We start from the raw sequence: 20,744 nt of genomic DNA, 5'->3' as shown, positions 1-20,744 counted from the left end.
CTTTTAAAAGGCCATGAAGCCCGCATGCGCTTTGCAGCAAAAGTAGGGCGGCCAACGTACAGTACGTGCCGTCACGGGATGCGTTGCCGAGTCCAGCAAAACCAACTCGAGGCCCGGCCGATGGTACGCGAGGTGCAAAGGCGGGTGCGACTTGTGAGAGGCCGGAAGTCCGCGGTGGGCTGCATGCGTGTGCGTGATGTGCTGTGCATGTGCTGCGTGTGCGTATGCTTATACGCGCGCAGAGAGGGTTGAAGCGCGTGTACAGCATGATCTGCATCCATATATGGGCCGCACACCTGATGAAGCCCTCCGCGCCACTCATCGCGACCTTTGTCTCGGCGTTGTAGGAAGAGGCAAGTTGTCGGTCATTAATTTTGATTCTTAGCCTGGCTCGTCATGCAGCATTCCTGATTGCGACTCTTGAGTGCGACATATGTGCGACTTGGATCGATCGATCGAGTCAAAAGCGGACACGTTAATTGAGGTTGCTGCAGCTGTATGGCTGCAACCAGCAGCAAGTCTCACCGAGCGAGCATTCGCTTATTTACGTGCATACGGTACACGTCGCGTGAAGGCGCCGGCGGGCAGTGAGCCTCTAAGACAGTCAAAAATCGTGAGTCAATCAGCATTACTCCGACCCGCGACCGCTGCATGCGCACTTAATATTGCTCTTCTTGATGGCGAGTCTCGAGTCTCGTGAGTGCAAATGAGGTTCACGGTCGATTCATCAATCTTATTGCAGGTAGACAGACACTCTCAGGGCAAGCTCAGCTAGGGTGGGCGGGAAGCGTTTCGCTATCCACGAATTCACACTCAGACTCGATCGAGACTCGTGACTCTCAATCTCGACTCAGCAGGGCTTCACCAGTCGTGAGTCTGAGTCATGCACAAATGAGTCAAGCGTGTCGCAAGTGTGAGTCGAGTCGACATGCACCTTCGACCCGATTCTTCGTCAGCTGATGCAAACTTCGTGCTTGACTCGGCCTCGTTGTTGTTGTCGTCTCTCTCCCTTCGCCGCCGACTCCATTCGCTTGGCACAGCGCCGAATTTGGGCTCCATGGAGCGGAGCTCGATTGAGACTCAAGACTCACAGATGGAGTGGGGTCTATCTGCATGTGAGCCTGCCTTTGTACATCGGAGCTGGAACATCAACCTCGCGAACCCTCGGAGCCCGGCCGGGTCGTTGGACGCGGTTCAGTCAAAGAATTCCCACGAGTTGTGACTGAGCATGAGAAACAGTCACGAGTCGTGGCTCTCAGCATCGATCGAGAAGAAACAACTCACTCAGATTGGTAGTGAGTGTGAAGATGCGTGGGTGCTTTCACGAGGAGTCTGCAGATGTCGCGCGACATTACCCCCCCGCGCACCTTCTGAGAGTTCAGACAGCATCGTGTGCGGTACACACACGAGTGCGAGTGCACTACTCGAGCTTGGCGATGGAATTTGCTGACTCGGACGTCGCCAAAGGGCCGCAGCTCAGCCCTCCTCCTTGCCTTGAACATTTTCTGCAATGCACGCTGTCATACGTCACGGTGACGTCCGGTCAGTCTCGAGTGCTTCAACACGTCGGAACAAAAGCGAATTTGAGATGTTGCCGATCGTTTGAATCACACCCTTGCAAGCCGATCGTGAAACCCTCAACGTCACGAAGACTCACAGTCAGGAGAGACTCGCATCATGATGGGTAGGCTAGCCTCGCAAGATCCCTGTGATGGCCTTGTGAGCACCACACCCCCACGTCGCTCAGACGCCCGACCGATAACACCGCGTGTGGCTATTGAGCGTGCGATCTAGGCCAAGCTTCCGTTCGAGCTCTGGGTCACCGTGCAGCGAGAAGCAATTGCAATCGTACACACTCTCTGCTCGAATCGGCGGGTCGGTCAATCGGTCCACCCATCGGTCTATAATGTGATCCTACGACCTTTGGCCCAGACGTTTGCCCTGCTTTGCGTGTGCGACAACTCGCGCCCCACAACTCACTTCCGCTCGTTTTGGTGACTTGTATTACTCTGCACACTACGTGAACCGTAGAGTCGATGAGGGGTAAGCGGGAGCAATCGTCCACGACTGCCGACCTTGATGGCGAGCAAAGGCTTCCTTCGTGCGTCACACAAGCGAGGTGGGCGATGCCTCACTTTGCTCACTCGCCACCCACTTACGCACAACGCCTCTCAGGTCAAGGCAAGCGCCACCGTCAGCAAAAGCCTCAATCTAGAAGAGGCGCAACTGCTGAGAAGCCTTCCTGGCTTCATATCATCATCATCATCGCCACCGATCGGGGCAAGACGAGTGGCGAATACAAATCCCAAGTGGTCAGCACAAACATTTGTGACACCGTCCGTGAATTTTTGGCCCTGCCACCCTGCTCAGTGGCGTCTCGTCCTCTTCGAAGCAACGAATACGTGCTCAGGTCAGCTGTACGAGTCCGTCTACCGAGAAGATCAACACTATAGTATGGTAGCGAAAGCTTTGCCACCGAACATCAGCATTTCTCTGGCGTTCACAAAACGGAGATTGACCCGATGCAAGGGTGCCCATGCAGACACGGTCAGCGCGCTGCTGTTGCGAGTCTGACCCGGGAAAAATGGGCGCAGATACACCTCGCCCAAGAAGCGGTTGGATCGACTACCATCGTTACGACTGTTACCACTTTCTCTCTCCTTGCCACCGATTATGCCAAGGCTGAATGGACGATTGCGGTCGCGAATTCCAGCGGAGCCGAGCATCTGAATGCAGTGCGCGGTCCCTGACGCTACAAATACAAGCGGAAGACCCTTTGCAACCGCGCACCGGCTTCCTAGACGCAGCGACTTTGGCTTCACATCTTTCACGACTGCCTCGCACTGTTCGACCTTTTTGTCGCTCGCTACTTATTTTGAGCGCGAGCGCCGCAGGTGGTCTGTGGTGCACTTGCCCCATTACGAGACATTGTCCCCTCTGCACGCTCTTCTCGTCCTGTGCCAGTGCTGGTCATTGTCGTGCACCACAGTAAGCTGATTCACAATGACAATTACTCGCTGCCTGGCAGGGGCATCCGCCCTCGCGGCGCTACTTGGTCACTCTGTCAGTTCGGCACCGATCACGGCGCGAAACGCACCTGGTGCGTCGTTATTCAGCAAGCACTGTCGTTGCTAGGGCCACCTCTTTGCTGACGTGTTGCATGAAATTCCCAGTGTCAGTTGTCAGCCTTTATCTCAGGGGAGAACTAGCCGGAGCCAACACGCTCGCCATGCCACAGTCTATCGTGGAGGCCGATGTTCCCAAAACATTCCTGGGCAAGGCGTATCACGCGGTAGCCAACAAGCTGATCATGGGCAAGCCAACGCCAGAAATGGCCGGCGTCTACAAGGGGGTGGTGAGTTGTGCAGCAAGCCCTTTGACTCGACCCAGTCGCAGAGGCCTGCACCTCTTCTTTTTGCTGAAGATCTCCTCCTCCCACCGCGATTGCAGGCGCCGGAAGATGAGTGAGTCGGCTACAGATCACGCGTGGCGTGACAAAGATGCTCATCCTCCTTTCCCCACGGATTTTGCCTGATCTTAGAGTACATCTGACTACGCAATTTCGACATCCACAGACTGGGCAGCTCGTGGCAGAAAGCTATGTCAGGATGCACAAAGAGACTGGACACAAGTGAGCATTCATCCGCGTCCGTCTTGCTCGTAGCTTTGTGCAACGCGGCGTCCTTACACGCGCTCGATTGCCCTCGTGACTCACCACTGCGCGTGCGCATCGCGTCAGGTTCTCCAAGACGTACAATCGCGTACCCGTCACGCCGGCAAATTGGGTGAGTCAATTTGGTGTGCGCCTAGACTTTGATGCAACGCAGCTCAATTAAATGCTCCTTCAGGATGACAACAGGATCACGCACAACGATATCCACGTGAACCACACAACGGAGCACAATGGCAAGTGGCGAGTACAAGATCACTCCGATGAGCAAATCGCAGGGGTTGGAATGCCCCGGGAGCATTTCCACGATCACATGATCCCCAACTACGGACCTGTGCGGACAGTCAAGGAAATGCAGCCAGATGGTCGGGTGCACACCTCGACCACTACCAAACCTCATACTCTTTGGAAGCCCATCGACGGTGGGTGGTACGTGGGGGACAAGAAGATGACAGAGGCGGAAGCATTGGCGGATGAACAGGCTTACTTGGCGGAAAAGAAGGCTGGAAAAGCTCAGAAAAAGAAGTCAGTTGGAAAAGACTGAGAGCAAATGGAAGGGCAAGTACTGATGAAGTGAAAGAAGATTGGGCAAGATATTCAGGCACAATCAATCGAATGTTGCTCGATAGCCACACTCGTCCTACTGATAATTGCTATTCGCACAACAACACATCCTGGGAGCCTACAAGACTCCTACAATATCAGGCTCAGTATTGGTGCGGACAGGGTCTATGCTGAGATTAAATCAGGTGCACAAAGATTGGAAAGAGCCCGAGGCATATCCAGCTCTCAGAATTTCGTAATCGTGAGCAAGATGATGCCTGCTCTTCCCTTGTTGGCAGCTCCACTCCAACTCCCTTGAATCACTGCAATACAGAAGACTTTTGAGACAATCGACAGCTGACTTGTTGCCCTGAGCGGACGAGAGCTGCATTTGAGCCTCTTGACCTCTGTCCGACAGCCGACTCTCACCTGACTTTGCTGCTACACTCTATCCTCTAGCATGCCCGTGTCTCTCATCGGTGGGACAAGTTTCAAATCGCTGATGTGCGTGCCATGATGACGTTCACCTGGGAACATTCTATGCGTCAGCATGCCCTGGAGATGTGCCGCGCTTGCCTTTGAGCTGGACTGCAGACGCCGATCCACCTTTCAATATACAGTCCATCTGTGCGACAGCGAGGAACAGAGTCACGAACGAGAAATGCTCTGCTGCTCTTGTCGGACGGCCGTCCAGACGCACCGCGGATCAGCCAGCAACCCTTCGTCCGTCGTAAGACTAAGATCACAGGCGAGGCGCGAACGCTTGCCTTGCGCTCCTCATCGTCCACTTCACGCAGTACCCTCACGGCTCTTGCCGCCAAGGTCAGCCACGCTGGCTTGTTCATCGCACGTGCTCTTCAGCTGCTGACAGATTCTAATTGCGCCGAGGTATTGGCTCAGGCGATTACGCTGGTGCTTTGATTGACGATATGTGATATAATACACTTGGACCGACAAAATTCAGATGTTCAAGCCCTCGCCAGAAGAGTAGATGGGGAATGCGAAGATCGACCGAAGACGAGGCAGTGTTTGCGAATGTTGGTCAGCGTTTGCGGTCTGGCTGTCAGTTGTACCAGTGCAGCTCAGACCTATCGCTCAGAGGCCGAGCGCGTTACGCACGAGAGAGGGTGCGGCTCGTTGGGTGAAGGAAGAAAGGGAAGAGATGGCGCTGCTCGCAGCCATGACCATCGTCGTCCACACTCCCGATTCATCCTGCACGAAAGCTGACGCTTCGGTCGCATAGAAACCCGTGTAGTAAGGGTCGTAGATAGCGGCGTGCAGATGGTACTCGTAGCTCTGGTCGATCAACAACAACAGTCCATAGTAGAGTCCGACGTGCACGCTCAGCATCATGATGACGGACCGCTTTTTGAAGCCGAACCACGTAGTCGCAGCCGGCGCCAACGTCGATACGGCACCGAACTCGTTGCGCGTGGCGACGAGGATATCCGTGTACTTTCCCAGGCGACTGCGAAGAGCCTCGATCTGCTCCGTTCCCGCCTTCTCCGCCGCTTCGTCTTCTTCCCTCTTCTGACGTCTCCGCAGTGCCAGGGCTAGCTTCTCTTCCGCTGTGTCGTCTCCACCGATCGCTTCCTTCTCCTCCGCCTCCTGTTGCTCTTGCACTTTGGCGCGTGCTTGAGCAACCTGCGCCTCCAAGAGGGACCTGTTGGGCACGTCGAGTGATGCATTGAGCACCTGCTGAAGCTGCTCCAGTGTAGCTCCAAGACCCTCGACTGCGACTTCTCGCAAGCTTCTGCCCGTATTTCCTTCTCCAGCAGAAAGATCGCGTGAGGAAGACACTGCAATTGCTTCGATCGAAGCAATAGACGCGTCAGCGCTGCGCGCCATAGACGAGATCACCGACATGCTCATCCCTCGTGAAGGTCTAGGTGGCGTTGACTCGCGAGGGTTGCTGATCGCCGAAGTTGGTGTGGTATCCGCTGCGACGTCCTGCTGTAGGTCATCGATTTCTTCCTGAGAACCATCTTCCTCGGCGAGTGCGGATAAAGAGTGAGATCGATCAATGGAACGTCGTAATGAGGGCTCTCGAGCAGCGCCTGCATCTTGATTGCTTTGTACGATCCCGTGGGCAGCACCAACACTGCTTGATCCTACGCTCATCTTGAACGCACCCGGTGGACGCGGAGTGGTCGGAAAGAGAGACTGCGCGGTCCGGGAGCCAAGTGGAGGTGGCGGAGATCTGATTTTGCGGGTCGGTGGTGTCTGTTGTGCGAGTTGTGACCGCACTAAGCCCTGCGAGGAATTCCCGCGTCCAGCTTCTTTGAGGGGAGACTCGTACATGCCGGGAAAGCGAGGGTCATGTCCTAATAAGTCAAAGCCATGAGGCTCAGCAGCCCTGGCAGCAGGTTCAAGATCAACGACAGGCGGACTGCTGTCCTGTGCCGCATTCTTCGACGAAAGATCGAACCTGCCTTCAAAGTCGGAAGCAGGCCCGCCTCTCCTTTGAGGTTGCTCTGGAGAAGAGAGCGGGGTGGTTTCGTGTACCTCTGGCTGAGGACTGAATCGCACAGTCCTTCGTCGCCCTGCAAGAGACTCGGAAGCGTTCTCTGGCTCTTCATCGAGCTTCCTTGTCGGCCCGGGCCCATCTTGCCCACGCTCATCACCACGAGCAGCCTCCGAGTCGCTGCTGCGATCCCACTGTTGCGGCACCTCCAACAACGGGCTGCCAAGCGCTCTTCCCACTTCCGCCCTCGTTTGAGCATCTGCAGGTGCTCGCGAAGATATGCTAATAGTTGGACTACCCCTTCCTCGGCGATGGCCCCTCCTTGGACTTCCAGAGATGGGCGAGTTGTTTCCCGTGCCAGAGCCGATCAACGGACTAGTGCCGTGATCAGATGTGGTAGGCGATGGAAAAACAAAGTCTTGCATTAGCCCAGCGCTTGGAGCAGTGACGTGAAGTGTTGGCGTAGTGGGCGCTGCTGGCGTGCTCTCTTCGTCGGCCTCTCTCTGGCCGTACAGGGACTGATCAGGCCCACGAACAGGTCGACTTGCAGTCTCAATACGACCGTCAGCGGGAAGAGGAGGCATGGCGAAATCCGCTTCTTCGGCTTCTTCCTCTAGCTGTTCCACAGTGAGACTGCGTGAAGAGACCGTCGCGTCTGCTTCACCCTCGGCATTGCCGCTCGCGCTTCTCCCGAACTCTTCACCGGCAGCCAAGGATCGCACTCTGGAGGACGAGTTGCTTATACGAGCTGTAGCAGGAAAGGAGGACGGAGCCGAAGAATGGGTGGGCACTTCACTTCCACTTATGCTTCGTTTCAATAGTGAGGTGCGCATTTCGTGCGATGATACTTTCTCCCCCTCACCTGTCGCCGAATGCGGAGTCCCTGTGGAAGCAGAGCGAGCACGACTAGATGTTGTGCGCCTTTCCGCTGCTTGTGACTCGTCAACGACAAATTCTGCTCCTGATGGTACGCCTTTTGTGGGTATCGACGAGCCTGAAGGCTTTGGCGGATGCGCCTGCGCATCCCGGCTCCCGCTCGGCTCCCCATTGCTCAAATCAGCTTGTGCAGCGCGTAGTCTGGCGGCATACCCATGGGATTTGGAGGGGCTAGGATCATGCCGACTTGGCTTGATAGGCTGCGATAGTTCAGATGTCACGGCTTCGAGAGATCTTTCTCGCTGATGAGCAAGTCTATTGCGCGAGGCCCCATTTGAGTGGCTCCCGAAAGGCATGTTCGAAAGATCCAGCTGCGTGCCGCTCAAGTTCCGAAGCCTGTCCTCATCCGTTCTTCTCCTTCGAGCAGAGCTTTGCGGTATTCTGCTTGTCGAGGCGCTTGCACTACGTGCTGAGACTAGACTTGGCGACCGGGCGGAAGTGGGCACGGGTCTTATAGGCGCTTCGCGCATGTGCTCAGAAGATGAGCGTTTCGTGGCTTCGGCCCGCCTCTCGCTCGACAAGACCCGGTTGCTGTTTTCTCTCTCGGCCCTCCTCGCTCGGCTCGACTTGTACGCTTCCGCCTCCAGCTCCAGCATATGCTCAAAAACCGACCTGATGCTCTGACGAGCCAAGCTCGTTGTCTCCGGGTTCAGGTCTTCCTCTGCATTCCTAGAAGTGCTCGCAGAGGCCCTAACACTTGGTGGTGCTGCAGTAACTGAGCTAGGCCGGTTGGCTGGCCGAGCAGCAGGATCGGGTGAGGATCGTCGCTTAAAAGGGCTCGGGATTGGTCCATCCGGTTGCAAATTTGCCAGGGAGCTCAGACCCCGCGGGCTAGAAAGAGAGGCCGGCTCTTTAGAAGGCGGCACAATGATAAAGAGGATAAGGAAGAGGGTGAGATCGAGACGGGTGAACAGTATTTGGTCGGCAACTCACCAGTTCTCTCGAGAATGTGCTGCACGTACCGGGGAGACAGCGGGGCACGTCGCAAACCACCGGAACGATGACGGCTCTGCTCGCCAGCAGGGTCGACCAGCCCGACGCTCCCCATGCGTGGGCGGCTGCTTTCGGCCTCAGCCCTCAGCTCTGTGCTCTCTTCGCTGGAGCTCAGCGTGGACGAGGTTGCACCGATGCGGCTGGCGTGTGCGGCTTCTCGAGCTCTCCTCCTCTCTCGAGCATCCCATGCAGGCTCCACCTCTCCAACCGCTGTCAGCTCACTGACCGCTCCGTTCCTCGAAGCGCTCCGCCTCCTAGCGTGCGAGCCTGCCAGGCCCTCGTTGGCGCTGTTCGGGGAACTGCCCTCGCCCGAGTCTGTGGCCGGAATAGCACAAGCGCATAGACCAGCTTCGATTTCCGAGATGGAGCACCGGACGTCCTGCGGGCAAGCTTGCGGAACGAATTTGAACCTGTTTTGTCTTGGCGAGAGTGGGCTGGAAGCGGATTTGCCAGGATCGCCGGTCAGTGTCGCTCGATCCAAGGCATCTTCGAAAGCTCTAGCCGTAGAGCCAAAGGATCGTTTGCGCTTGACGGGTCCCAAGGTGGGTGAAGTCTCGATATCGGATGACGTGAGGTCAGATGCAGGAGGCGAGTGGTGGGCGGTCTGAATCGGATCGTGAGAGGAGACCAGGGTGGAGGATGAGGTGGAGGGAGGTGGCGGTGCGAACTCGCTGAGCGAGGCTGGTCTGTATGCGCTGCTACTGCCAGCGTGAGTTGTAGCGCTCCTCAAGCTGGAATGAGCATCCGATGACGGTTGTGCGCTGTGTGCACTGCCCTTGCGTATCGGCGCTTCTTCCTGAGCGAGATCGACATCTCGCATCAGGCGATGTTTCCGCGTTGACAGACGAGGGCGCGCAGCCATTCTTGAATGTGATGCTGATCGAGCGACGCGGCGAGAAGTCTTGCTGCTACGCTGCTGATTCCCCCAACGCCTTGCATCGGTCAAGTGTCGGGTCTCGCGCGGCTGCTACCGTCGATGCTTCATGTAGACTGATGATCCTGGAATATGCGATGTCCTCGATCCCCTTGCGCGCAGCAGCCGGGAGCTCGAATCCGTTGGAGCAGCGCGCTTGGGCAATCGCAATGGCCGCAGTGTCACAAAGAGGTTGAGGCGTTTGCTCAAGTCACAAGTGCGGGACGCGCGCGCGCGCGGCCGTCGTCTGCATGGACAAGGCGAAGCGCGTGACGCGATGTGATGACACTCACGACTCACGACTCGAGACTCAAGACTCAAGACTGAAAGGAACCAAGCGTGGATGAGCAAGAGGAGGGAGAGCGAGCTCTGGGCTGTGATCTTGCTTGGAAGACGGGCGGCGGCAGGGCAGCCAATCTGTGGGTGACAACTTCCCGCGCGAAGGTTCCTGTTGGGCCGTATAGGGAGATGAGGAGCGGGACAATTAAGGCAGACCGTTAATCAAATGCGGCAGACTACCAGCCTGGAACCTCTGCAAGAGCTCAGACGACGACGTATGGATCACGAATGAATCATCACCCTCCCCTTTTTCCGCGCCATCGCGAGTAGCTCGGGATGGACTCTCGGGGAGAAGAGTTTGCCGGGAGCCAGCAGGTATCCAAGTACGCTGCTGCATGAACGCTCTTTGGCCTCTGCTCGCAGCGCTCAAGAAGAGCCGCAACCACCATCACGAATGACGGGGAAACGCGTCGCGTCTTTGCTGCACACTCACCACTCACGCCGCGGCTGCAGTCGTGAGGTATAGCGCAGCTCATCATGCATCAGAAGCGTGCATGCGATGCGAGTCCAGTCCACTCCGCGGTGTCCGACAAACGTCCGTCCGTAGACTTTCGCCTTGCTCATGGCTCACGTGAGTCGTAGAGAAAAATTTGTGGCAGCCCAGCCGTTTTGCAGCCATGACGGATGATTCAAGATTTGGAAAGATGCTCCTCCTCAGTGGATTGGGAATGGGGAGAAGGATTGAAAGCGCTAGCATACATAGATATGAACCTTCTTGCTGTTCATTCACATCGCGCTCTTCGAGGTACAGTCACGCATCGCTTCCCCTTCGGTCAGCCTTCCTCGCAGAGGCATTGGCAGCTCCCTCACCAAACCCGCGATTCTACGCGCAGTCATGTCGCTCGATGTTGACATGGCCGATGGCAAAGCAGAGACTGCCAGTTCACCGTCAGCAGCAAGAGGGCAACAGCAGCAACGAGGTCCTGTCGCGTCATCCTCTTCCAACACATTGGCAGTGCACCGCACGCGATTCCTAGACTGGTCTCCTTCATCCATCACTGCGCTCGCCTTTAGCCCTTCATTGCCGCATCATTCACTGCACGTCAGACCAGTCCTTGCCATCGGGCGCGACAATGGCAACATCGACATTTGTACTTGGGTGTCTGAGAACTCTGGCGGCGATGGGGATGCTGCTGCACGTGACAGCTCTGGCAATGCCAAGAGCTGGATTGTCGATTCTGTGAGTGCTGAGTGAGAGGTGGCCTTCGTTACCCCGCACCCTCGCTGATATGCCTTATCCGCTCTCTTTGCTCGTACATCCAACGTGCATCATGACAGACTCTCGTAGGACCTGCTGCATCTAAGATCGACCATTTGGCCTTCATCTTCACCTCGGCGCCCGAGGATGTCGCGGGCTACAGCAGCAGCACTACATTGAGCATTCCTCGCCTCTTCTCCTCTTCCGGTGGCTCGATCCTCACGGAGCATTTTCTACCGGCCCACTTGCTGTCTCATTCTGCGCTTTCTGCTCCTTCTATCACCGGAGAACAATCAGCTCAGCATTTCCTGCAGCTTGGCTTGGACAAGGGTCGAAGTCAAAGGAGCCTTTCGAGAACTCTGAGCAGCGGCGGGGGTGCTATCTGGAGCATGGCCGCCGATCCTCTCAGCAAGTACCTCGCGCTAGGCTGCGAAGACGGAGTGGTAAGAATTGTAGACGTTGCACGGGGACGCTTTGAGCATCTCACGCCTGAGCATGCGGGAAAGAGGAGAGCGGACGGATCTCGCACAGGCGTAGCGCCCCGCTGCGATCGTGCAAAGACGCGAATTGTCAGTTTGGCCTGGGGTTCGCCTCGCAGAAGATCCGCTGTGCACGGCGTAAAAAGACGGCAGATGCCCTCCACCGACAAGGAAGATAGCAGCGCTGACGAGACTGACAGTTCGGACGAGGATGAAGACGAAGATGACGGTTGGCAGGACAGCTTCTTGGTCGGAGGCACATCGAGCTCCTCTGCACTCATATGGGACGCTCAGACCGGGAGACAAGTCTCAAAGTTGAACGTGGATAGGAGCAGATCGGAGCAGACAATCGTGTGGTCTTGTTTAGCCCTGCCAAATGGCCAGATTGTGCTTGGCGATAGCCGCGGCAGCGTCACATTTTACGATGCCCGGACTCGGACAGCGCTCTCGGGAGCTTCGTTCGGCGTGCACGGCAAAGGCGCAGATGTGCTTTGTCTGACTGCTGGACCTGACGGCAGAACCGTGTATGCCGGCTCAGTGGACCAGAGAGTGTCTGAGTACGCACTCATCGGAGAAGGAATCAAGGCAAAGTGGGTCAACACCGGCTTACGCAAGCTGCACACGCACGACATCAAAGCGCTAGCCATTTGCCCACCTCTTGACGCCAAAGCAGTTCAAGAGAGCAAGTCTCCAGCATCCACACTGCGCCAGCTTACAGTACCGATTCTTGCTAGCGGCGGAACCGACTTTGGCGTTACGCTCACACCAGCGGCCTCGCCGTCGAATTTCAACATTGGAACCAAAGGCAAGAGCAGCCGAAAGAACCGCGGATCGGCATTCAGAGGCGATACTGCTCGCGACTTGATCAACCCCGTCTCAACGACTGACAATGTCTCATTTGCCGAGACTGTACAGAGAAGGCTGCCATTCGTTCCTGCCTCGTGCAGAGGCAGCACCCTGGGCGGAGGTGCAGTCGTCAGCAGTGCGCCTCTGAAGCGTTGGTTGTCTCTGCGCAGAGATCAGAGCACTGCTATCTGGGCTCTACCCGATCGGGCCGACTTTGGAGCTAACTCGGCATCTGCACCCGAACAGCAGCTAGACAGTTTGCAACAGCCCGAAGCAGGATGGAGGAAATTGTTGGAGATGGAACCGCGCGCGCAGAGCAATCTTGTCGCGCACGCCATCTCTCCGGACGGCAAGTGGTTAGCAGTGTCTGACTTGTACGAAACGAAGCTGTTTGAGCTCAAACCCCACGGTACCGAGGCGGCAGTCGACCTGATCTTGGAACCTCGTCGGGAAAAGTCGTTTGGAGCTGCACTTGGGGGCAAAGCTCCGGGAAGCAGCGCTCTCGCCTTCACACCTGACTCTACGCGCTTGGTATGCGCTACGCACCCGGGCAGCTTCTTGCACGTCGTCAGCATTTCTTCTGCGGGCAAATGCGCCCTAGTGGAGACATTTGGCCACCATCGGAGAAGAGTCGTCACCGAGAGGAGCGTTGCGGGACGCGCCACCACGACAGCAACACCTTCATCATCAACAGACAAGTCGGCTCTGACGAATGGCAAGCTTTCAAATGGCACGGCTCACAAGCAAGGAGAGTCGGACGCGCCGGAAAACGAGGCTGAGCGGGGCCTAGAGGAACACGAGATTTCTGCGGGTGCCGCGTCGAGCGCACGCGACTCTCACGCGCGTATCGATATGCTGGTCATCTCAGCAGATGGGCTTTACTTGCTCAGTGGGGACAGCTCACGAAGATTGCACGTCTTCAATCTCGACACACACGTTCTCCATCGGACATTACCCTCTCCTGCTCACGTGCCTTCTTCCGCATCCTTCGATCCGCTTCAGTCGTCCCGGCTGGCCATCTTGATGCCCACAAATCGACTTTTGCTGTACGATCTCGAGCAATCGGACGCGGCCAGCTCAGCAGACTCGAGTATGAAAGCGCTCGAAAGGAATCTGCGTGCCAAATTGGCAAATCAGAGAGATAGCGCGATCGGCGTTTTCTGGATTGGCCAAAGGTCTGCTTCGAGCTCCCGCGAAGCGTCTGCCGCCTTGCTCGTGTGGGGCGCATCTTTCATCTGTACGGCGAGAAAGCTGACCGAAGGCGCATCTGCACCAGGGACGACCGCTCGCAAGTGGAGTCGGAAGAGAGGAGCTTCTGAAGCTGGTGGGAGTAGTAATGGCGCACTCAGTGGGTCAGACGGAACCAACAAACCTGATGCTGGACCAGCATGGCACGTCAACTTGACAAAGAGGTATAGCTCTCTACTCTACGTCGACTTGCTAGGTTCTAGCCCGCATCAACTCGGATCGATCACACCAACAACCGCAGCAAGGGCTGATCCTGAGCTCGTCGTGGTCGAAAGGCCCTTTTTCGCCTTGACAAGGCATCTGCCACCTGCCTTTTCGCGTGGTCCCCGCTATGGCAGCTAGGCAAAACGATCAGCAGGATTAGAGACAAGATGATGACTATGTAATGCAAGATGCTGAGTCGCACGCCAACAGGTCCTGCTCTATGGGCCACGGTATGGTTTGAGGTGCGCATGTATTGGTGACGATGAACCGCTCAACAGGGCTGAATTCTGAACGAGCAGTACACAGAGCCGTAGTTAGTGGCATGCGAAATGACTTGTTGTTCCAGAATGCGCGTTGCCCTGCTCACCTGCTTAGCAAGATTCGTTCCCATTCAGCCAAGCCTTGCTCGTCGCGCTCCACTGTGTCCTCTTCGAACTCTTTCAAGGCCTTTTCAAAAACGTGCCACTCGATACAATTGCCCGGCAATGCGACGTCCTTGCTCGTCTTTGCTGCTTTGTCCTGCTCGGCAATGTCTCCGTTCTTCACCTCGCCCGCCCTGTCCGCACCAGTCCCTGCGTGTTGCCTCTCCGCACGGTTGTCATCCCGCAAGCTATCCGAGAAAGCGTCGCGTGTCACTCCTGCCGTGACGTCCGCTTTTGATCCCAACGTGCCAATGCTGAACTCTCCCTGCCTGTTGCGCGTCAGTCTGACCACGTGCGCAGCGCTGCCTACCGATTGAGCCAGATCGTGGACTATGCTTCGCACATACGTCCCGCTCGTCACCGTCATGTCGATTGTAAATGCCGGCGGACCGGAACTCGCCTTTTCTGGCGTTGGGCCTGTCTCGTCTTCTTTCTCTACGATCAACGAGCTCGACGCTCCGTTCTGGCCGCTCAAGGCAGCGTCGTCCGTACCTGGCGCACTCGGATCTAGACCTGCCAGCCTGCGCACCCTTCCAACCAGCTTTTTCTCCTCCTCTCCGCACTCCTCGACAGGTTCCACCCACGCGTGACTCCCTGCGGGATGCCACTCGACCAGCTCCAGTTGTTCTACGCGGACACTCCTTGGCTCGATGGGTCTGGGTAGCTCCGATCCCTCTCTGGCATAGTCGAACAACCTCTTGCCGTCCATCTTGATGGCGCTGAACAAGGGTGGTAGTTGCTTCAGGTCCCCTCGAAAACGAGGTAGGGCTTCCAAGATGGTCTCTCGAGAAACATGCTGAAAAGGCGCGCGAAGAAGGATAGGATCCTTGCAGTCGTACGAGGTCGTTGCTGTTCCCAGCAAGCCGGTGGAACGGTACTCTTTGGTGCAATCCAAAAAGCGCTGCAGCTGCTTTGTCCCTCTTCCGACACCGACAACTGTTGTGTGTGTGTTTATGGGGAGTGCGGGACATGAGATTCACGCAACAAGGATAGCAGCAGGTGTGGATCATGAATATATGCGCTGGACGCCGAGAACTCACCGAGCACGCCGTCAGCGAGAGGATCCAGCGTCCCACCCTGTCCAATCTTTGGTGGAGCATTCTTTTTCCTCTCCGCCTTGCTCAATCCCGTCTTCCTCTTGCCCCCCCTCCAGCCTCTGCCTCCGTTCTCAGCGGGCAAACTTCCATCCGGGTTCTTGAATAACGAACTGTAAGCGAAGAGCTCCTTGATGTCGTCCAGCAACACCATTGACAGCGGACCTGACGGTTTGTTGATGCCAAAGATGCCCGAGAGAGGTCGATCGTCGAGGGACGCAATCCGGCTGCCACTGCCACCGCCCTGTCTGTCGGGCGGCATGTCGATCGGCTCTCGCCTTGCCTTGATGTGAGAGAGGACTTTGCTAGACAATAGCGAATCGAATGCAGAGCTGCTTTGAAGGAGCTTTCTCGTGGCCATGAGCGTTTTGGTAGCGTGAGGAAGGACCTGTCTGAGGTGGAATGTTGAGGATGGTCGGTGTGATCTGAATTGGAAGAAAAAGCAAAGACGAATCCGACTGCTGATCGAGCTGAGTGAGTGGGTGTGGAGGCGGGCGGCTGACCGGCAGTCAAGCAGCAGCGCGCAAAATCGAGATTTTGACCTTCTAACCTCTTTCTCTCTCTCTTTGCGTGCTGTATCGCACGAGAGGCACGGACCTCGTCACGATCTCGCGCCTGGCAGCTCGAAAGACTCCCGTGCCTTGACTGATCATCCCGGTCAGCCTATGCATACATGCGTGCCTCTGTTCTCTCATCCAAAAAGCCTCCACCTCATCCTCCTCAAAGGGGCCAATCGCCTCTACAGGCTCAACCCGACGCGCACCAGCAGGTCCAGCTAGCGTTCAGCTCGCTCACAATTACGCGCGCGGGCCGGTGCACCTGATCATGTCGAGCACTCGGAGCCGACGCTCCTCGCCAGCCGGCAGGGCGACCTTGGCTCTAGGTACCATTGCCTTTTTCCACGCTGCATACTCTGCTTACGAATGTGCGTGGGATATCCGAGATTGGTCTATCATGCACTGCTGTGGCGCGGGATACTTGCAATGGGTGCAGGGGGAGGGGGGGAAGGGCAGGGCGGTACGGAAACTTCCAGCTAGGCAGAGGAGGAGGGGAGGCGCACCTAACCGTTAGCAGTGGATCAGGGCGGAAGAGGCAGAATGACCAGCTCGATCGAGGGATGATGTGACGCCCCTTGGCATCGCCCTGATGATGTGCACTACTAACCCTTGCCCCTCATTCCCTCTTGCGTGCAGACTTTTCCATTCGCAAGTCTCTCGGTTTGGTCTTGGCCGATAATGCCCTGCTTGCAGACCCATCAGAAGGAGGTCTGCCGGCTAGCGTGAGTTTGAATGGCGCAAATGCGCTGCTATTCCTTGCAAGCATTGTGGTAAAGTGGAGCTCACTTGTCGCTTCTACGCAACACATCACAGATCCTCCTTGAGCTTCTACTCGCTCTGTTGCTCATCGCAGTGGGCACGCTCAAGACTGCACAGCCTTTGAGGCAGATTTCGTGGGCCGCAGAATGGAAAGGCAGGTGCGTCGCTGCTCTGCATGTCGCAGAAGTCACAGCAACGATACGCGATTCGGAGCAGCTGATCAATCTGATCCATGCAACTCGTAGGACCATCGATCAGGTGGAAACTAGATCAAACTTTATGACTTTCAATCATAGAGGACCTTTCATGTTGTCAGAGCCCAGGTTGGCAGAGCAGGCCGTGGTTGCCGCCAAGTCATGACCAGATTCGGTGTGTACGGACTGGGCCCCTCTAGAACGCAATGGCACGAACTTGAAGTCAGCTGCAAAAGACGTGTGCAGTGAGATGGCATACTCGAGGCGGCAGGAGAGAGAAAACGGCTTAGCTGAAGCTGGCCTAGGGACCATGTGGCCTCTCGGACTAGGGTTCAGCCAGAAAGTCCTTGTATGGTAAGAGGACGACAGCATATGGTGCGCAGGTCCGACGCTCAGAAGACAATCGGGCAACATCATTGATACGCGAAGTAGCAAGACATGCGTCTAAAAGGAGTCGAGGAAACAGCTGCTGATTTGAGCAGATGCTGTGTGCATCGATGAGCTGGAGGCGCTCCGGTTCCCCAAAGAAGAAGGAGGCTTGCTTCGAGGTGATGGTGTCGGATCTTGAGACGCCCAGGTATACTGATCGGTCCCCTCCGGACGCCCTAGCTTTGCTCTAGCATCTGCAGACACCGATACATTCAGGTCAGTAACGTGCGACAGCTTTGTTGCGAGTATTTTCCACAGTGCCAGCCAGCCCATCGTATTTCAGCTCACATTAGCAAGCTTTGGCTTCATGACCTTTCGCCAGTAGTCTCTAGCTTGCACCCCTGTGCGTCCGCCGCACCTCTGGCCGAGAGCAGCCCAGTCCATGGCAGGATAACCCAGGTCGCACATGCTCATGACCATGTCTTTGCGTTGCTCCGCCTGCATGAGCGCATACGTGGACTAGAGCTTGTAAACGTGTGGAACGTCGTAAGGCGCGCAGATCAGGTCGCGGGTTAATACTCACGGTCCATGCACTTGCTGCTTGGCCCGTCTGCGGACGCTTTTTGTTAGGAGAGCTCGCTTCATTCATCTCTTCATCGATCTCTTTCTTTGGTGCAGGCCTCTTCTTTGGACTGGTCTGACCTGTTGAGAGTCGTGCAGAAGTAGTTTTGTTAGGAGTGCCCTGCGAAGAGAACGGCGTGGGCGGGAGAAGCGCTGAATCAGCATCATGCGCGGCGGTCGCAACAATCAACGACATGATTTGTGAAAGTCTCGCCATAGTTCCTTCCACTCTTGCCTGAGGACATTGCATCCTTCTTCAACAGCTCCGCTCTTGCGACGCACCTTTGCAGTGCGTCTCGAGGACGCCAATGGCGACGCACATTGTGCCTCGTCCATTTCCTCGTCTTCTAAGCTTGACACAGCCCTCTTCTTGGGGCTCGCCAACGCTCTAGCCTGTTTCTTCGATTTGAGCTGTGAGAGCAACGGAAAAAAAGAGAGAGGCCTTTGCGTCAGCGACAGGAGAGGAGCTGCTCTTCTTTGGAGAGTTGGTACCTAGTTATGGCAGTGGGTGTGCCATCGGAAGTCCACAACGAGCTCGGACTACCTCACCAGGCCCATGGGTCACCTAGCTACCTCTTCTCATAGTCGTACGTCCCCCACACTGCCCCCTCAATGACGGACGCACCTTCGTACTCTGGTTGATCAATTTTTCAAAGCAGTTGTCTTCTGGCGCGCTGCTGTCCATGGCGTCTTCCTCTTCTTGCTGCACATCATCGGTCGGTCCGCTCTTCATCCTCTTCTTCGAGAAGTGTCGAGAATGCGCTTGACTGCTTGTTGACGTGTTGACTGGTAGAAGCTAAAGGGCGGGGGGCTGAAGTCCTGAAGGGAGGCAAGATGGAGGAAGGGCAATAAGAGCAATGAAGAGCAATGCGGTGCTGCTGCTGCAGAAGAAGAGATGCATCAGACTCGGCACTCAGACGGAAGTCGACACAAGTGCCTGTCCACGATTATAGCGCATATACCAACCAAGATGTTTCGAGTCTGCGAGCACCGATCACGTTCACATTCACCACAATTCAGATTCGGTAATCCACAACAATTCGTGATTGATGATGAATCGTGCCTCCGTACGCGAAGTCTGCTCTGAGCCTCTTGCATCGCGACTCCAGCTAGGCGCTTCTTTAGATGATGATCAAAGGCCGCCTTCGTGATTCACCTGACTTAGCAATCAGCTCATTATTCACGTAGAAAGGCCGCTCTGATGAGCACGCGCGCGGGAGGCAACAGATTAACGGCGACAACACAGGCACGCGCGCAAACTCTGCGTGCATGTGTATACTAGCTGGTGCCGGTATGCTGCTTATAGCTGTCATGCCGAGGGGGAAAGAGGTCATCAATCTTGAATGCGATATTTAAATCACCAATCGTGTGCGTCTCAACACCGAGCTAAGCGACATCTTGGAGCTCCCCTTTGGCAACCAGCTGCATGGCAGCAGCAGCCCTCATCCAGTGGTGCGTGATCCAGCAAGCGAGGTTCGGGCGTCAATGAGAATCGAGTGGTCTCCTCTCCTCACTGTGAAGGTCATCCCAGGATCTGCTGAAGATCCAACAATCTCGCGTCAACATCGGTCATGTCTTCGCGAGTCTGAGCTCGTGATCGTCACGTTAAATCAAGCGCAGCACAGCCATTTGCATGAATCGTCCTCGAAGGGAAGCAGAAGGTTTTGTGATTGCGGCAGGGGACAGACATGCGCGATTCTCCTTGAAGCGCTGACCTTCTTCAAAGCTCGCGAGCTCTTTGCCCTTCGCTCGAGAGAACATTGAGATTGGCCTAGGTAATGGGAGCATGTTGCCAAGAGCCCTTGCAATGAGCCACGAGCGCACCTTCGACGAGACGTATATATGCTCTAGCTTTCAAACGCCTGCGCACCACGAGACGAGAGAGGGCATGATGAGCTTCTGTAGGCTTGTTTGCACTGCTGACTGACGGTTTCATGGCTCACCTTTTCGATGTGACCCTTCAACACCATGTTGTAGTAGTTCCTGATTTGTTGAGGGGTGCGACTGCCGCACTGATCGCTGAGCTCGCTCCAGTCTAGAGTGGCCGCCCCTTTGGCGCAGAGGGCAGTGATAACAGCTTTTCGTTCTTCGGGCTGCGTGGCGAGCGTGACGAATGGCAGCATCGCGATACGTCAAATTTTCGTCAGCTCTGCTCCTGTCAGGGAGGAGAAGATGCGCATCTGCATTGCCACGCTCACCGTCCAGGCCGTGCCTCTCCCAACACACTTGCCTTCTTTGAGCTTTTGGTCCTCTTCAGGCCGATCCTGAGCATGTTTCTGACGCTCGCCATGTCTGTCAGCCTCAATCTTGATCTTCTTCTTGGGGCTTTTCTTCGGCTTCGGAGGTCGAGCCTCTTTCTTTGGCGTCTCCTAGAGCCGGCATGTGGGCAATGTGCGAGGTCAGTAAATGCTACACTAAGGCTCGTCAAGCGGCGTAAGCATCTCAATGCATCGCACATCAACACCCGAGCGACGTACATAAAGCGTGCCCGCACTCACGTCTACATCGGACAGTGCTGATTTTCTCTTGCTTGGCGGTGGAGAGGCGGCTGGTGAAGGTGGTGCGGAGAGATCAGACCCGATCATCGTGCCAGCAAAGACTTGGACGGTGGTTCTGGTATTTACGATTGCAGATTGTGGCCGGGGACAGGGATGTTGTGGGACGAGTGAAAGGCATACAGAAAGTCGTATCCAGCATCCATGAATGAACTATAGAACAGACCAACCAGCAGCCTCTGTAGATATGCGGACAGCGGTCAGACGTTCGTGACAAACGCCTTTGCACGCCTGCAATCACCGCAAGCCCCTGCGATACAGCGTTCGAGTTCAGACGACGTGTCTGGACGACTCTTGGAAACCCTTGCGCGTGATCTACACGGCCGAGGGGTCGCATTGA

The 20,744-nt window shown here is 56.1% G+C and overlaps 7 protein-coding genes across 7 annotated transcripts; 4 read left to right on the top strand and 3 right to left on the bottom strand.

The window, feature by feature from the left end:
• Positions 1-2,027: 2,027 nt before the first annotated feature.
• IE81DRAFT_131270 (hypothetical protein) lies at positions 2,028-2,614 on the top strand. Its single transcript, XM_025510273.1, has one exon. The coding sequence runs from the start codon at positions 2,080-2,082 to the stop codon at positions 2,572-2,574; it is 495 nt and encodes a 164-aa protein (XP_025373103.1). The 5' UTR covers positions 2,028-2,079; the 3' UTR covers positions 2,575-2,614.
• A 24-nt stretch (positions 2,615-2,638) lies between these two features.
• Positions 2,639-4,547, top strand: IE81DRAFT_319788 (hypothetical protein). Its single transcript, XM_025512831.1, has 6 exons — positions 2,639-3,100; positions 3,174-3,355; positions 3,451-3,464; positions 3,542-3,631; positions 3,740-3,785; positions 3,849-4,547. The coding sequence occupies exons 1-6, from the start codon at positions 3,004-3,006 to the stop codon at positions 4,212-4,214; spliced, it is 795 nt and encodes a 264-aa protein (XP_025373102.1). The 5' UTR covers positions 2,639-3,003; the 3' UTR covers positions 4,215-4,547.
• A 526-nt stretch (positions 4,548-5,073) lies between these two features.
• On the bottom strand, positions 5,074-9,843 carry IE81DRAFT_363764 (hypothetical protein). Its single transcript, XM_025516807.1, has 2 exons — positions 8,547-9,843; positions 5,074-8,463 (listed from the first exon to the last, which is right to left on the bottom strand). Exons 1-2 carry the CDS (start codon positions 9,466-9,468, stop codon positions 5,309-5,311), a joined length of 4,077 nt encoding a protein of 1,358 aa, XP_025373101.1. The 5' UTR covers positions 9,469-9,843; the 3' UTR covers positions 5,074-5,308.
• Positions 9,844-10,560: 717 nt separating this feature from the next.
• IE81DRAFT_319786 (hypothetical protein) lies at positions 10,561-14,098 on the top strand. Its single transcript, XM_025512830.1, has 2 exons — positions 10,561-11,038; positions 11,137-14,098. The coding sequence occupies exons 1-2, from the start codon at positions 10,694-10,696 to the stop codon at positions 13,969-13,971; spliced, it is 3,180 nt and encodes a 1,059-aa protein (XP_025373100.1). The 5' UTR covers positions 10,561-10,693; the 3' UTR covers positions 13,972-14,098.
• IE81DRAFT_308576 (pseudouridine synthase) lies at positions 13,939-15,840 on the bottom strand. Its single transcript, XM_025512376.1, has 3 exons — positions 15,296-15,840; positions 14,201-15,191; positions 13,939-14,120 (listed from the first exon to the last, which is right to left on the bottom strand). Exons 1-3 carry the CDS (start codon positions 15,708-15,710, stop codon positions 14,105-14,107), a joined length of 1,422 nt encoding a protein of 473 aa, XP_025373099.1. The 5' UTR covers positions 15,711-15,840; the 3' UTR covers positions 13,939-14,104.
• A 334-nt stretch (positions 15,841-16,174) lies between these two features.
• IE81DRAFT_344414 (hypothetical protein) lies at positions 16,175-17,025 on the top strand (the record flags this gene model as incomplete). The annotated part of the gene is made up of 4 exons (XM_025515803.1): positions 16,175-16,274; positions 16,543-16,628; positions 16,720-16,823; positions 16,911-17,025. The coding sequence occupies 4 exons, from the start codon at positions 16,175-16,177 to the stop codon at positions 17,023-17,025; spliced, it is 405 nt and encodes a 134-aa protein (XP_025373098.1).
• A 542-nt stretch (positions 17,026-17,567) lies between these two features.
• On the bottom strand, positions 17,568-20,434 carry IE81DRAFT_357119 (hypothetical protein; the record flags this gene model as incomplete). The annotated part of the gene is made up of 9 exons (XM_025516686.1): positions 17,568-17,747; positions 17,812-18,002; positions 18,170-18,260; positions 18,475-18,645; positions 19,364-19,383; positions 19,565-19,673; positions 19,793-19,942; positions 20,048-20,218; positions 20,348-20,434. 9 exons carry the CDS (start codon positions 20,432-20,434, stop codon positions 17,568-17,570), a joined length of 1,170 nt encoding a protein of 389 aa, XP_025373097.1.
• Between the last annotated feature and the right edge of the window lie 310 nt (positions 20,435-20,744).

Source organism: Ceraceosorus guamensis (assembly GCF_003144195.1).
Source record: "Ceraceosorus guamensis strain MCA 4658 unplaced genomic scaffold IE81scaffold_3, whole genome shotgun sequence".
NCBI classification, from domain to species: Eukaryota; Fungi; Basidiomycota; class Exobasidiomycetes; order Ceraceosorales; family Ceraceosoraceae; genus Ceraceosorus; species Ceraceosorus guamensis.
This window is presented reverse-complemented; position numbering and strand designations above follow the sequence as displayed.